Source organism: Falco cherrug, chromosome 9 (genome assembly GCF_023634085.1).
Source record: "Falco cherrug isolate bFalChe1 chromosome 9, bFalChe1.pri, whole genome shotgun sequence".
NCBI classification, from domain to species: Eukaryota; Metazoa; Chordata; class Aves; order Falconiformes; family Falconidae; genus Falco; species Falco cherrug.
The window spans coordinates 21,050,444-21,067,044 of NC_073705.1; the positions used below are offsets into that span (position 1 = coordinate 21,050,444).

General features: G+C 39.9%; 1 protein-coding gene across 1 annotated transcript; it reads right to left on the bottom strand.

Moving 5' to 3' along the window:
- Nucleotides 1-16,601, bottom strand: LOC102060268 (pancreatic triacylglycerol lipase). The gene is made up of 12 exons (XM_005443867.3): nucleotides 16,553-16,601; nucleotides 15,736-15,890; nucleotides 15,110-15,235; nucleotides 12,789-12,923; nucleotides 11,588-11,696; nucleotides 8,563-8,682; nucleotides 8,225-8,344; nucleotides 6,672-6,790; nucleotides 5,487-5,616; nucleotides 4,295-4,406; nucleotides 2,345-2,512; nucleotides 1-122 (listed from the first exon to the last, which is right to left on the bottom strand). Exons 1-12 carry the CDS (start codon nucleotides 16,599-16,601, stop codon nucleotides 59-61), a joined length of 1,407 nt encoding a protein of 468 aa, XP_005443924.1. The 3' UTR covers nucleotides 1-58.

The window sequence follows — 16,601 nt, forward strand, 5'->3', positions numbered from 1 at the left end:
TGTTTTACACATGACTAGCTTTTATTGGCAGCAAGGTTTTGGGCATCCATATGTGCTGTTAGCAAGCAGTAAGAGTTTGCAGAACATCCTCCCTCACTGTCTCGGAACCACAGAAACGGAACCTGAAGAAAAGTACAAGCTCCTTGAGTTCTCAACATTGGTTGAGATTATACAAGTGGATTTGTTCGATTATAAGTCAACCTTTGTCATTTGACATAACTGAACAGAACATACTTTGAGCTCCTAAGTTTGAAATATTACTGCTGGGGAAAGCATAGATGGGCTGTATTCATTCTGGTTCACTGTCTGCCTGCCTTTAACTTTACAGTTTCTTCCCCCCCCGCCCCAGATTTTGTACTACTATCACTATGTAGATGATCACAACTACTTGTGAAAAGGCCATGAGTCAATAGAAGAGTGAGTACTTATCTACAGGAATATGCATCTGCAATGTATTTTGGTGAATAGGAACTACAACTTGACTTAGGACCTCTGCTTAAAGGTAATGCTGCTGGGCTGTAATCATTTTTGCTTTGCTTGTAACTGTTTCCATCTCCCAAGTTCTCTTTTAAGTGACGACATCTTAACTATATATTTGTATATAGGTCTAAAACATATACTGTACCTCCTCTTCTAGATACCTAGTCATGGGAGCATAAAATAACCCATCAAGCAAATGAAGGAGTTTGTTTTAAAAAGTCCAAGAAAATTAAGAAAACTGGATCGGTAGATCATACTTCTGAACATCCAAGCCATATTCCACAAAGCCTAGAGAAATAAGTTTTAGCCTCTTTCCCCCAACTTTATATATAGCCTTTTAAGCTCATCTTCCTTGTACTAGTCTTGCTCATTGGAAGGGTAGGCTTATTATCACCGTCCTCTTTTGTACAGTCATGATCCCAGGGACCATTAAGATCAATGGAAAAACTTCCGCCGATTCCAGCTGACAGCAAATCAGACATCCTAACGCAAGCTCAGAATCAGGTAACTGTAGAGCAGTGAAGGCAGTGGGTTGATCAGCATTGATAATGTGCAGCTGTGGCCTTGCCTCAGCGGCAGTGCGTTGATTGACCTGGATGATGTGCAGCTGTAGCTTGTTCCTGCTAAATGGTTAAATAGCCCTGAGGATGGTGGGAGAGGGGGTTGGATGGAGGAGGAGCAGTATGGCCTGATCTCTGGAGGTGGGAGATACAGCACAGATAGTAGAATCTGACCAATGGTAAAGCCTTGTTGCAGCCTACTAGTTTGTTTGTGCCACAACAATCGGTGCCCTGTGTGAGGCAGACTGAGTCGGACTCTGACAACTGGTGCCAATGTTGCTGAGACGAGCGGGATAAGCTGCCACCCATAACAGACACCGTGAGAGGTGAGCCGTTGCAGCTAATCGATGTGGGTGTATTGTAATATTTGTTGTCCATTTTAACTCAAATTGCAACTTTTGGTACCCTACATAGATGGGGACTTACTGATATGGGTACAGAAGAAGAAAATTCCACTTTAACAATGCTTATATTTGAAAAAAGAAGTGTAAAGTATAACAAGAAGGTAATAAGAACTTTGCTAGGATGATGCAAAGTAAATGATGTGCTAGTTACGCTGAAAAATGTCTCCAGTATTCAGACATGGCAAAATGCTGGAAAATTTCTTTTTGAGGCTGCCTCGAGGGGTGATAAAATTGCAATTACATTGTTAACAACATGGAGATTAGTCTTAGACTTACTAGAACAATTAAATGTGGACAGCGGGACAAATTCTATATTTGCAATGCTTATGGATATATTTGAAAAAAAGAGGTGTAAAATATGACAAAATGGCAATAAGAATTCTGCTAGTGTGGTGTAAAAAGTATGATTTGCCTGTTGCAGTGAAAAAGGTTTTCAGCATTCAGACATGGCAAAGTGTTGGAAAGGTACTTTTTGAGGCTGCCTGGAGGGGAGACAAAATTGCCACAGCTGCATGTTATCAATAATAACCAACCCACTGCCTTCATTCCTTTACAGATAACCAGTTCTCATGGACAGTAGGAGCTTAGCAAGAATGAGGCTGATAATCCAAGCCGGTACTGCTTTTTCTTACCCAAAGGGCTGTACAGGAAGTCTTTTTTCTGAAGCCTGGAGATATTTAAAGTCTTTCTTTGAAGTTATTTAAGGTAAAGTGTTGAAGTAGTAGCGAATTGAACTATGGATGAACAGTTTCTTGAAAGGAAGGAAATGGTTTTCTTGAGAGATTTTTTTCTTTTAATGGTTTAAATAGCTTTTCTTGTGAAAATGTTTTCATGCTATGTATAATATTGTCACCTATCTTTCCAAGTAACTTTCGAGAATTTTACAATGGATATACTTACTCTTTTCCAGTTTCTCCAGATTGTACTGTAATAGTTGCAGCCCCTAACTTAGGAAAAGTTGGATTTAACCGGTTGTTGTTCCAAAGAAATTTAACTGTTGTAACTGTTCCAACTTTAACTTCTGCATCAATGAAGCTTGTGTAGGTGTTGTCTGGTTTGAGGGTTCCCCTGTGAAAAATAACATTTTAAGGATGTGAGGCATGCGAGAGTTTAATACTAATTACCAGTCCTGTCAACCAATTGCCTGTGGTAGCAAGTGAGTAGAAAGCTAGCAGAGAGACAGTAGTTAGCTTATAACAGAGATACATTATTGCCAGTTTTCCAACTTAATTCATCCCAAATCAGTGTTTGTCAGAAGAAGCAAAGGCAGGTAGGCCTCATATGCTGCAGTCATACTTCGCAATGAAGACCCAGTTACAGGACAATCACTGTGGAGAAGGTAGATCTTGCTCCTTGTTGCTTATGTAGGCAGGGTGTTTTGCACATAACTGAGATTTTCATTTAATGTTAATTAATTTATGATACAGATGTTGGATTTGTTTGAGGTGGCCAAAAGGATTATCCACCAGCTGCTCAGCCTGGCCCCCTAGCAGAGATTCCCACACTTGCAGCACCATTGCAAGTCAATTGGATGAGTCAATTGTGCATCTGCTCTTGGGTAACCACAGTTTAGAATCTGGCTACTTATTTCATGTCTCGGCAACATAGCAAGCTCTAAATGGCAGCAGTTTGAGACTGGTAATGGCTTCAGCTGCTACATCTCACTGAATATGAGCCAATGCTTCTCTGAGCTTCTCCTTTGTCCCCTCCCACCCCCATGCTCTGAAGGTGAAAAGCTTCTTTCTTATTTACCCTGCTGTATGAATTCAAGAGACATTTGAATATGTGCAGCCTTTATCACTGCACAACTGTTGTTGTAGGTGTGACCTGTGAGATACAGAAGGGGGGTGGGGAGAAGCAGAGGACCCAGCAGAACCACCCAGAAGAAACTCCTACAGTTTTAACAAGCTTCATGAGAGAGACAGGATTTTTACTCCTTCCCCTAGCTTTGCACTTTCTCACTCATTAGCCTTCAGAGGATGATTTTACTCTTCCCTGTATTAAAAGGCTTATGGTAGTGGAAGTAATGAGACACAGGACAAAATCCCTTTGCCACCTTGTTTCTTTGCTGGATCCGTACTTGTGACTGGTAGGTTAGAGCAAAACTTGCTGTGGGGGAAAAGAGTTCACTTCCAGCATCTGAATTGACACAAGCCCTGCAAACGGCAGCTCAGGAGTGCTGCAGTGCATTCAGCGCTGGCAGACTCAACTCAGGAAAGTGCATGGATGCCTGCAAACTGGAATCAGCTCACAGCAAACCCCTGCTGTCAAGCATGAAGGTGTGAAGTCCTCCTTGGAAAAGTGGAATCCACATAGCTGTCAATCAACAAAAAACAAAACCAAAAAATGACCCCCCTCAAACCTACATCAAAATGCTTTCCTCCCTAGTTTTCATAGTTTCAGCTATTCTAGTTGAAACAACCAAGAAAAATGCAAAGAAACAAAACCACACGAGGCAAGCAAGCAGCTTCAATGTAAGCAGGCAAAGTTATGAGCTGCAAAAGGTAGATTTTTATATAGTAAATCATGAGATAGCTTTAGTTGTAGCCAGCTGTGGCAGCAACATTTTACAACCCTATGAAAGACAAAAAGATGAGAACTCTGCTAGCATAGGTATGGCAAGACCTTAGTGGGCCCCCAAACAAGTGATACCAAATTCTAACACTTTAAAATCCTGTATTCTAGCCTTCTCCCTTCAAATGTAAACCCAGAGTGAGTGAATTGTTGCTGTGTTTACATCAGGGGTAGAATTTGATCTCTAAAAGACGACCAATTTAAACAGAAATGTTAATTGAAAATATGAATTAAACATTCTAGAGAAGTTTATTTTCTATTGAATTTTTAACTTACTTGACAATCTGATGCTGCCTTGTGTTCCCATTGCTTCCATACAGGGCAATGTTTACATACCCTTTTACTTTACTCTTTCCAGAGAGTGTCACAGTTACTTTGTACCTCCAAACTACAGAGAAGAAACACAGTAAGTTAGATTGTACCCAGGGAGAAAGTCTCCAAAATACGAAGTGTTGGCTTTTTTTTGGTCTGTACAACTGTAGTTGAAAGCAAAACAAAATTATCACTGCCCTTCACTTTCAGCTCAAGGCCACATTATAGGCTGTCTGGGCTCAAACATAGCGCTGTCACACATGAAGCTTGATGCTAGTTGTTCTTCCTTGCGTTATAACCATGCAAAACAAATACAAAGCGGCAGTGAGTCAGATCTGTCTTTATGTCCTGATGAGATCAACATGAGAAATAGGTTGATATCTGCATTACTTTCTGGGACGAAAAAAATGCAGACAGCTAGTCCATAACAAGGTAAACAATATGGACCTCAGCATTTTGACCATGAAGATTTTCATATATAGTGAAGTTGGAAAGAAGGAGGTGTTAGGAATAAATACCGATACATACCAGAATATAAATAGTGTAGAAGGAATGTAAAAAAAATTCTGAAGCTCAAGAAAAAGTTTTTGTGGCTGGGAACTTTCTTTTAGCATTCACTTAACAAAAGCAGCTTTTCTTCCTCTGATTCTTCTTTACAAAGGCGAAGGAAGAACAGTCTTGTGAGAGATGACATTTAGGACAACTTAGGTTGTAAAGGAAGTCATCTGGTCCATCCACTTCTCAAAGCAAGCCCAGCTGTGACTGGCATGTTCTTGTCCTTTGTCAAACTGAGTTTTGGACATCTCCAAAGATGGAGATTTCCCAGCTTCTCCCTGCATTTAACCACTGTCACTGTGACAGTAATTTTCATACTATTTAATAAGAAATTCCTTTGCCGCAACTTCTGTGCGTTGCCTGTCCTCCCTGCGCCTTATAGTGCTGTCCACTAAACATCTGTGATCTCCACTAGACTCTAGTTTGTCAACATCTTTCTTGTGCTGGAAGGCCCAAAACTGGGCACTAGAATTTGAGCAAAAGAGGAAAAGGCATGAAAGACTGAAAAGCCATTGGACTGCTATTTATCTGTTAAAATGAATTGTAAAACAGGAAAATAAAAAGGCTTGTTTACAAGGAGTAGGTAACAATAGAAACTCACGAGCAAAATCCTTGGCCTCTCCAGTATTCAGGTAGAATTTCACAAAATCATTTTTATATTTCCCTTTGAATTTATCTGCATAGTGACCCATGTTTGGGCATCCCCCTCGCGGGCATGGGAAACACGTTTCCTAGTGAAAACAAATATATCTATTAATAAAATTATCCACCCAAGGAAAAAAAAATTAGTCATGGGACTTATTTTAGCATACCCACCTAACTGACCTTGTACCACAGCAACAACAAAGTTCAAGTAACTCTTTCTGTGACTTGGGAAAGATCATATAAGCTAGACCACTTTCTCAAAGGCTCTAATTGTTGAGGGCTCTGTGTTTTTTCTCATGCCATTTAGCTCAATCCAGCTGCATCAGTGACATCCTTGAGTAGTCTTGAACTAGAGCAGGGAGGAGGAGGTGTCCTCCACAGCAACTGATGAGAAAGAATGATGTCTCCTTATACCTTCAGGGTGGGTTAAGAAAGGCTTTATCTTGACAACAAAGCTCACTGAACCAATATGAGAAGTGTGATGTCTATCAGCTGCTCAGAATGTGTAAATCTAAGCACTGTGTAAGTTTATACCTCTGTCTGGGCTGCCTGCATGATATGATATGAGCCCGTTAGCTCCCTGCTACTCTTAGGCTGTAGTTCCCTATCTCCTGGTCTGGGACAGGGAAGGGCTTCCTGACCTTGGTCCATAAACCTGTCCCTGAGGCCATCTTAAGTCACCAAAGTACTTTGATCACGGACTGACATCAAGTCATCACATGTTATTTTACTTCTTGTTCTTTTGAAAAGAAGACATTTCAGCTGTGTTTGAAAGCTCACCTACTACAGCATGGGATTCTACTCCTTGCTGTTTGAGAAATAAATTTGGTGATTACAGGGACAGGCTTTCCTCCTTACTTGTAACTCTGTTCGATTGAACAGAGCAGGCCTGGGATAGCTCCAGTCGTACCTCAGAGCTGTCACATCAGCACAGAGCCAGGGATGTCCCTGTTTTGTTGTTGCCTTTTCCTACGCTGACCCATATCAGCTGCACGAGCTATAATACTTTAGGATGTCTGACACTTGTCTTACAGATACACTTGGTGGGTACAAGCTAGCATAAATACATTGAATTTCAGATGTAAAGGTAAGAGCCACTGTTTTGGATATGGTCCATCCTGAGGCTCTGAGGAATACTTACGGTTTGAAAAACATCATATGAAGCACAAGAATAGCCTAGAAATCCATCAGGGTAGATAATACTGTCAGAGTAATACTTATAACTCCGCAAATGATTGCAAGCCACAAAGTCCCGAGTTCCTGTGAAAATATATTCCCAGTTTAGTTGTTCCATTCTGTTGCTGTTTGAGGAAAGATACTGGCATAAGCCTTGCTGTGTGATGGGGAGGCATAATTCCTTCTCAAAAGCTTCCTCACAATTCTTGGAGTATCAAAAAGAAAAAAATAAATTTGGATTGTCAAAAAAAAAAGTTTTGAAGCTTGTTTTTGTAATGAATTGATGCCCTAAGGAATGTCACTGACTCAACAGGTATAAAATGTAAACTTGAAATGCTTTGTGACTGTGAGACTGACTGTGCAGCCCAGCCCCTGCCCTCCCCTCACAAACACTTATTCAAGCAATCTGACCGAGTTTCACAATAGAAATGAGAACTGTGTGAAGCAGGTCTTTTGTAGGCAACGGTTACATTACCATAACAAAAGAAAACCGAATGAAAAGTATTCAACTTCCTAGGGCAATGCTGATTTGCTCCAGCTGAGGACTTCAAAACAAAATTATTGTTATTTGGGGAGTGCTTAAGGAAGGGAGATTCTTAAAATTAAAATAATGAATATATTATTTTCCTTTGTGTTGACTTTATTTTCCTGACTTTAGGTTAAAAAGATCATCATATAGAACACAGTTATTTCTTTGTGCTTTAATTCCCCATTATCGATAACAAGTGTACACACACACACACACACACAAAAGTAATGCCTCTAGCTGCATTGAATAAAACCTGGAGAAAAAAGCTAGTTATCACAAATAAGCTCATGGATTCTCAGAATTCAAGGTGTTTTCAATAATGTAAGAAAGAGCTCAGATAGTATACTGAAATATCTCCACAGCAGAAATCTTGATTTGTTTTTATTTTTAATGTTATGTGCAGTTTAACTTTATAAAGACATAAAGAAATTTCCTTAAGAGCTTTTTTTAGAACCACGTAAAACAACAAAGAGCATATTTGAGCAGCTATGTGCCAATCTTTTTTTAGCTGACTAAAAATAAACACAATGATATTGCTTTAGTGCAACTCAGATTGGAATAGTTAAGAACAATTAATTTAATATTTTTTAATTATGTCAGAAGAATTGCAGCTGCAGATACCCTAACAGAAGTAGCTGTGAGCATCGTTGCCCTACTCCACCCAGTAGTGCTGCTGGTCACCTAAATAGAAACAAAAGTAAATGTGTTGTTACAGGCCCTTCAAAATTTTTGGCAGCGTTTCAGTAACTTTTGTTTGTGCTATTAGATACTTTAGAGGAGGCATATTTTCCAGAGGTAAAGCCTTTGTCTTGTTTATCTGGAAAATGGTGCTTTTTGAGCACATTAACAGTGTCACTGCACTCTGCAGCTGCCATTGCTGGTGGACACAACAAAAGCTAATGCAAAACACCTGCATTAAGAAAAAATTAAGTTGTTACATTGTGAGGGGTGACCTTCCCCTGAATTAGTAATGTTATCAGCATACTTACCTTCCCAGATGCCGTCAAGATCTACAATCTGTGAAACAGGGTTCTTCCCACACCCTGGCATTTGCTTTCCTCCGTTTGGATAAAAGTCAAGATGTCCTATAGCTGGGCTCATGCCAAAACCTGAAGCATTTAAAGCAGGGGTAAGTATGTTTTAAAGTAATAATGTCTCACACCTATAGCTGCTGGCTTGAAGCTTGTTTATGCTTGGTATGTTAGGATATGGGCTGTTAGTGACCAGTATGGTGTGTTTGTTCTGCGGCTATGATGCAGCACAACTGGGTCTTGATGCCATAGGGTGTAAATCATTCTGTATTAATACACCAGAGCTAAATACCCACCTAAGTAGGGGATTGTGGGAGCTGAATCTGTGTGGATAACATCAACAAACTCTGCATCAGATTTATCCAGTCTGACTTCAGTTGAAGTGCCTTGAAAATAAGGTTGAGCAGGGTCTAGTCCTGAAGGAAAAAACTAGTGTTACATATAGCTAAAGAGATACAGATGTATCATTTTACATAACATTATGACTGTGTATAATTAATATCACACACGTAGCTGCCTACAGGTCCTTGTATCTAAGTAATATAGGTATTAATAAAATGGTGATGTGCATTCTCTTTTACCAAAGCGACTTTTCTCTCAGGAAGGAGAAAGTGTGACCTGTGTGAAGCCTATTAAATTTTACTGATTTAAATCAATATTGAATCCCAACACTTGGAAATAATTTTTTTTTAATTGAATTTCACTTTAATAATATTGCTCAAGTTAAGGTTGCTGTGTCTGTATCCTATACAACTGATCTACCTGCATGGTTTCTAGGTACCTTGTTTGAGAGCACTTAAGCAGGAATTGATGCTGATAGCACTCCATGTGCTTGGAGGTGTTGAAACCAGCCTGCCTACTTCTGACTCCAGTCAGATTTTGGAAAAAACATTTAGTTTTGAAGTGATGATCAGAAAATGGAGTTTATTTCCTTCCTAATTTACTGCACCAATTTCAGGAGCTCATAAAGTCTTGTGAATTGCACAATTTCTACTGCCTTATGCTTGCATCTCTTGTTGTCCCTGGGCAGCAGATTTGGTTCTGCTTTTAAACTGAATTTTGTAGACTATTAGTCCAAGGTTCACCAAGCCTGAAATCCCTGAGGAAATGTAACAAATGAAAAGGAGTGCATTAATAATATCCAAAATTGTCTTTTGTGTATGAAAGGTCACTCTGCTAAATGCGCGCTGCCCTTGGCACTGACTGCATAATGAATAAGGTGATCAAGCCCATAGCTTTAAAAACATGTTAAAAAATTGCTGAAGAATTCAGACTGCAGGGTGAGTTACCCATATTTTGAGAAAGGAGTGGTTTGGTCACAAGTTTAGCTGATAATACTGGTTTTCAGTTTTGCTTTCTGGGAGAGTATTGGAGGTTTTAGAACACCTGATATGGCAGCTCTGCTTTGTGGGGTCTCTAGAATATCTTTTTTAGAAACTACTTCTTATTGCAATAAATATGCCTATTTGATTGCCACTTGCTTTTTTAAGGAGTCAGTTAAAGAATTTAAGAAAGGTGAGGGCTCTCCCTTGAAGAACAGTGCAGGGATGTGGCAGATGGCTGTGCTGTGGCTGTGTTGCACTGATGGTCCTGCTGCAGGCAGAGGCAGCTTGTGCTTCCGGGGAGCTCTGCTTTGCCTCTTGGCCATACGTGTTTTCATCACTTAAGTCATCCGTGTTGCAAAATGGTTCCTTCAATAGTCATTTGCTCTCAGCTAGTGTGGGTAGAGAGCAGATTACAAGCCAAAGGATGCTGAATCATGAAAAGAAGCTCTTGGATCAAAAGGAAGGTGAAAATGCTTCTGGCCAATAGTCACAGAGGCTTGATCTGTTATATCTTGCAAGACACAGACACTATTTATGGGACCACTGGAGGATGTCCAGAGTCTGAGTAGTCAGAGAAATGTGGACAGCTATAAAACAAACCAGAACCAAAAATGCCTTCTCTGAAAGAATTGAGCAGGAAAACCTGGCTCAGCAGTAACGAGAGGCTTCCTTGCTTTCTCAGAGCACAGAGTGTGCAACTTGCAACAGGGAAAGACAGCAGAGCAATTTGGTACTGGGGGGGTGGAAACTGAATCAGCTGACCAAAAATTAAGAGAACAACATCATATTCCTTAAAAATATCTAAACTCAGAACTGTGGGAACACTTAAAAGGGACAGGCAATTACTTAGGAATATAGTGATAATGGGGGGATGCTCGCTGCTCAGTCAGCTCTGACATTATCTGAGAAGTAAGAGAGGGCTCATGTAGCTCAAACTAATACAAGTTGTATGAACATAATGCCTGTGATCCCCTTCAGAAAACAAAATGGGGGGGATTAAACTGAAATCTCTCTGTCTCTTTAGGTATAAATGCAGTTTCTTAATAAGTCTACTTGAATTTGGGCAGATGGTATAATCCTATTTGATTCAGTTTTTCCTGCCAAGGAGTTTTAGCATATCAACAATTAAGTGAAGAAATGAAACTTTAGAAATTTCACTGGAAAAAAAAAAATTAATTACTATTACTGTACACTACTAGGTGAGAAGTTTATGTAGACATAGCAAAGGAAAGTGATAATAGGTGACACATCAGGAAGGTTAGCCTACTACTTCTGAAATGTCAGGTTTAATCCATCCTTTGCTGGAAAACGATATTTGTTAGCAAAGCTACAATATGAAATAGCTAACTGCTTACTGTTGTGCTGCTTCTAGCATGCTTTGGAAGGACCTGCAAACAGTGGGTGATGCTGCGCATCAGATGTGCTGCTACATAACAGGCCAGATTAATGAAAGGTGAAAATGGCAGGAGAAAAGCTGCTAGGACAAGGCAGGCAGGGATTGTCCTGCTGGTCTGTTTTATTATATTAGTATTGGACAAATCATTATGAAAAATAACAATCGCAGCTAAAGCTTCGATAAAACTTGTACATTAGTTATTATGAGTACGTTTTTAGCAGCAACAGTGGAATGCTGTTACATTACAGCATCACTCCTGTCCTGCTCCAAACTGGCACTGGTCTGGGCAGTGACACCACTAGGTAAAGCACCAGAAAGCGAGCCCTGTAGAGATGCCACAGCCATTAATGTTTAACAGCAAGTCAACTGATGTGTTGCATCTGTTATCTGTATAGAGCTTTTCCTTTGCTGTGTAAACATATGCAAGAAAAATAACCACCATGCTGATGGTTTTCCCATGCTTACCAGGGCTGTGCTCCTTGGTGTACTGTGAGAAGAGGCTAAGTCACAGTCAGATATGATTGTAAAAGAAAGTGAACACAACATTTTGTTAAGCAGTGGTGTCTTTAGTATAAGCTGTGACTGAAGTCACTGACTTACCGGTTATTCTGCCAATCCCTGGCTGCCTCCTGCCAGCCTCACCTGCCACGTGTGCTCCAAGGCTGTGGCCAATTATGTGAACGTCGGCTGGAGAGTATCCATATTTTTCCTGAGAAAGCACCAATATGAAAAGTTACTACATCTGTTTTCATCGGCAACAGGGAAGAGTAAAAAGGGGCTGAAAATCTGCTTTTGACTACAGACTGGGGAACTTCTATAGGATTTGTAGGATCTGTTTGCCAGTTTAGGTACCTGTGTCCAATACATAGATTTTTTTCAAAGGTGCTGCCCTCATTTGAAGGCTGTTAGAACTCTAGACAGGTCTGTCAATAGTGTCCTGAGAGGATTTGTATCCGTTTTCTATCCTGGCCCCATTAAGTTTCATGGGATGCTCATCTGGCTTGTAGGATTCAGCCAGGCAGGAGCTCTCAGTTACACCTGGCAGGTCAGGCACCACATGCGGCTGGAGGGTGTGAGAGGAGAGAGACCTTCAGCCTTTTGGACTGTGCTTCAGTGGCTGCAGTGCAGACAGGGAGAGGCATGGGTCGGAGCAGTCCTAGACTTCTACACTGGTACTGCCCAATGAAGTAATTTATAGTTCTTTCATGGGAAATGTGTGTTGAAAGCACTTGGGTTAAAAGAAGGCTTTGAACCAAGCATCGCTTCCCATGTGGGCTGGCTGAGGAAGGGGGCGTGTGGTACCCTCTGCAGATTTAGGTGGTGTGCACAGGGGCTTTCCCCTGAGGCGGCTGGGTGCATCCTACTTGTCCCCAGGTGCTGTTGCTGACCAAGAGAGAGCAGCTGTCCTTCAGCTGCTGCCAGCTGGTTTTCTGGCATTCTGAAGAGCCCTTTGGTAGGTTTTGTCCCTGTGAAAAGGCAGTTTGCTGTGTCCGTTATCTCTGCATATTTAATGCTACACAACACTTTACATCTGTTAACACCTAGGGAATACCTGTTCAGCTGTACTGTGGGGATGGCTCATAGAACTTCATATCCCTAGGCTGGCTAATCCTGCTGTTATGATATAGTTCTCTAACTTAAAAAAAAAAAAAAAAAAAAAGTCTATTTACCGCACAACTTCTAAAATAATCACTGAGTAGAAGAAAGTTTTCTCCTGGTTACATTCACATTCATGAGATTTCCTGAATCTTCTTTCAAATCAGCATTATAACTATAGCTTTATAACCACAAAGATTCTTACCATGAGAACATTTATAAAATAAGCTATTTCAGCACCCACAACACGGACGTTGTTCGATGCCTGGGTGTACTGACATCTTGCCCCTCTTTTCCAGTTTATGCAAATGCAGTTCACATCTTCCACAGTAAGCATCCTCTGTTTTGTAAAACAAAAGTAAAAACCAAAGAGCTTCACAGTAAATACAAAGTGGAATTGATTCTTGTTACTTATTACAGCTCAACTTATGTATGTTGCATGAATTTGGATGAGAACATTTTAAGAACCAAAACCTTAGTGTATACATGTGGTCATACCTACTCACAGGTGTGCTCACACAGTGCTCATAGGGACACAGTACCGAAGTAGGGTTGTGTACTGTAGTCATGGCCACACCGTCATTTCAAATACCCATAGTGGTCTCTTTTTGCAGAAGGGAAAACAGTATTAATACTGATAATTCTAATTTTTAATTTCAATGAAACTTTGTATGCGACATTAAATAAGAGCTCTACCCATGTAATGATTCACTTAAGTGATTTAAAAGTACTTCTTTAATTCAAATCCAGTTAGAACTTATATTTTTGATGACAAAAAACAAGCGTTTTTCTGATACAGATTTGTAAGAAACTGTGTTTTCGTAAGAGGATGCATAAATTGCTGGTGTCAGTGAATATTCATTTCAGATTTATGGTTTTATTTGGGAATACGTATATACAGACAGATACTTTATTGCCTGCCACAGAATCTGAAGCTTTTGCTTTTTACCTCCGAGTTGGATTGTTTAGCTAAATGTATTTTGCTTTAACAGTTTTGGTATATTTATTTTCCTTTGCCTTGTGTTCAGACACTATAAAGCATCCAAAATGCGTTACAACTGGCAAAGGACAAAAAAGGCAATAGAAGTGTCTGTGGCTATGTTATAGGTGGTAAAAATAAATGTGCAGATACGATTATTACTTAATGGGAAGGAAAGTATATAACAGATACACATACGCAGGGTGGTGTAGTCGCAATCCCATTTGTTCCACTCCTTACTGAAAAGATTCACTGAGATCAAGTTAAAAGAAATATATTTGGAGTATTGTGATAAAGCATAGGCCACCATAAAAGAGAAAGAATCTAAAGAATTATCTCATGCCTCTACATCCTTGTGGAAATTGATCAAAAGGATTTAAGGGACTCGCTGAAGCAAAAAGTGAGCTATCTTGTTGATTGTGAGGTTCTATAAAAAAATATTTTTTAAGAGTAGAAAATAGGAGACTGAGAATTATAAAATCATCAGTCTGCTTCTGATACTTCAAACAAATTATCAACTAACAAATCCAACAATCATTCCTCAATTTCATAAAGTGATTTTTTTTTTTTCAGTGAGACACTGCCAAATACATCTATCTTCTTTTGACCTAGTATCAAAGAGAAGGAGGTAATGGGGGTGCAATAAATGTGAAATACCTTCATTGTAGTGGACTTTCATATTGTTTCTCACAGTGTTCTCATAAGTAAAATAGGAATATAGACTTTAAACAAAACTGTAGTTGTGTGAATAGCTAGCTCTAAAACTTTATCATTAAAGTGTCATATGCCATCAACTGGTACTTCACTCTGTGCTGTATAACTAGTAGCTTTCACTAGCTGCAGCTGCAATAAAAAGCATGTTTATAGGATTTGAGAAGCCCGCAAGCTGGAATTGCAACTTTGTTTGGGGAGAGGATTAAGAAATAACTTGGGGAATTAGCACGAAAGTCAATAAAGCAGAGTGCTTTACTTCATTCACTGTTCATAGCAAGTCCTAGATTGAAAGCTTTGTTCAAAATGATCCCACTGAGGTCCCTTCTGGATGTACGTTTGTACAGCTTTATTGCTTCTGTTAACGGTCAGCCCTTGTCCTCAGCCTCCAACACTCACGTGGCAGCCCATACCTTTGTGCTGGACTTCCCACATCTGGAAACCTGTCTTTTGTCTGGAGAAATATGATGCAATAGCTCTGAGTCTACAGCTGTTTCTGGAATTGCCCTAGTTCCTAAGCAGTATCTTGCTCCAGGGTTTGCATTGTTTTTACCAAGAAAAAGGATGCTTATTGAGCCAAATCCTGTTGTCACTTGCTTCACGAAAGAGAAATGAATGCATTTATGCATTTTACCTCATGCTTTTCCTCAAGGTACAGAGCTACGTATTTAAGTTGCTAACGATTAAAAAATGTGGCCTCTTTTTTACCCTCCTTATCACTACAAATACCATAAGAGAAATCAGTTAGAAATAGAGAAAACAAACAGTTTATAGGAATGTGTTTATAAATGCAAACCAAGAACTTCACAGGGATAGGATTTCCCAGTGGTACCTACCTTGCACATGTCTGACAGCCAGTTTTCTTCTCCGTTGTCTATAAATCCATGTACGATAAATCTGGTTATCCTACTTTTGTTAAAATTTGAGTAGTCAATTGTTGAGGCATCAACTGCAGAGATCTCCTGTTTTCAGATATTAAATTTATAAACATTTAAACCTGCTTTCTGTAAATAGTGTATCAGGATTGCAAAGACCTGAATTATGTTTATCTGTACAGGCATTCAAAATGTATGCAACATTAAACTCATCTGCAAGCGGCTTAAGGTCTGTATCTCCATTCAAAGCAGGCTTTGAACACATCTTAGCACAGCACAGACTTTACTTTTAATGTGTTTTCATCTTACCTGTGGAAAAAAAATTGCCCAATGATTCTAAAAAGGCACGGTTTCTGAGTACCTTTCTATGGCCCTACAGAAAACATGAGGGTGTGCTGCTTTGTGAGGGATGGAAAAGGATGTGAATTATGCCCCAGAGACCCTGCCAAGGAGCTGGAATAGGTGGTCTCCTGAGTAAAGTGGAGGTTTGGCCATTTCTAGCACTTTCCAGGAATGCAGCTGGAGTCTGTGCTCATTTATTCTTTTTGAATGTGATTTACTAACATTTAAACCAGAATCATTCTTACTTGAAAGCTGTTAGGATTTCTTCTTGTGTATAGGAGAAAGTGAATGTCTATCTTTTTTGGATCCCAAGGTAACTTATGGACTGGTCTTTCTGTAGTCCCAGACCATGGTATATCATCTGAGAAACATCCAAGCCTTTCATAGCAAACTTCTTTGCCTGTAGCACACAGATGAGATCAATAATATGTGAATGAGCAAAAATGGTGAAGTAGGCTAGTCATAACTCATACCATCTCTTCTCTGGAGGTCTCTTGGTTTATTGAAAATTCTATGGTTTACAGAAAGCAAAGCCCAGCAGTTGCCCTCTCTCAGCTCTTCAAAGGCTATTTACCCCAAGGAAAGAAGTCACCTATTGCTCATCAACAAAGTACTCGCTGCAGTTCCTCTGTGGGTATCCTGTACCATACCTTGGGAATCTTTCCCCAGCTGTTGCCTTGCCTAAGGCAAAGACAGCTGATGAGTTGCTCCTAATACCAAGCCAAGATACTGCAAATAATCAGCAATAACTGGAGACTGTGCTGAACAGCTGATGACATGAGAAGTCTTATACTATACAAGAAGTGGAGGCTTCTGAATATAAAGCTATACCCTCATGAGACTGCCTCTGTCCCTGCCCGCCCCCCCGCCCCCAGCTTTTTCCTCTATTTCCATCACTAAAGCAGAGTACACCAACATACACTCAGGTCTTTCCATTCTTGTATAGGAAAGTGAACTATGTAACCTCAATCAGTAAGTTTTAAGACACCATAGTGTAGAGTGATGTCTCACAAAATATAGCAGCATAGAAAGGCTATATAAAGACTAACCCCATATGCTTACCTTCTGCTATGCTGAGCAGAAATAGCGCAAGTATCCAAATTCCAAGCAT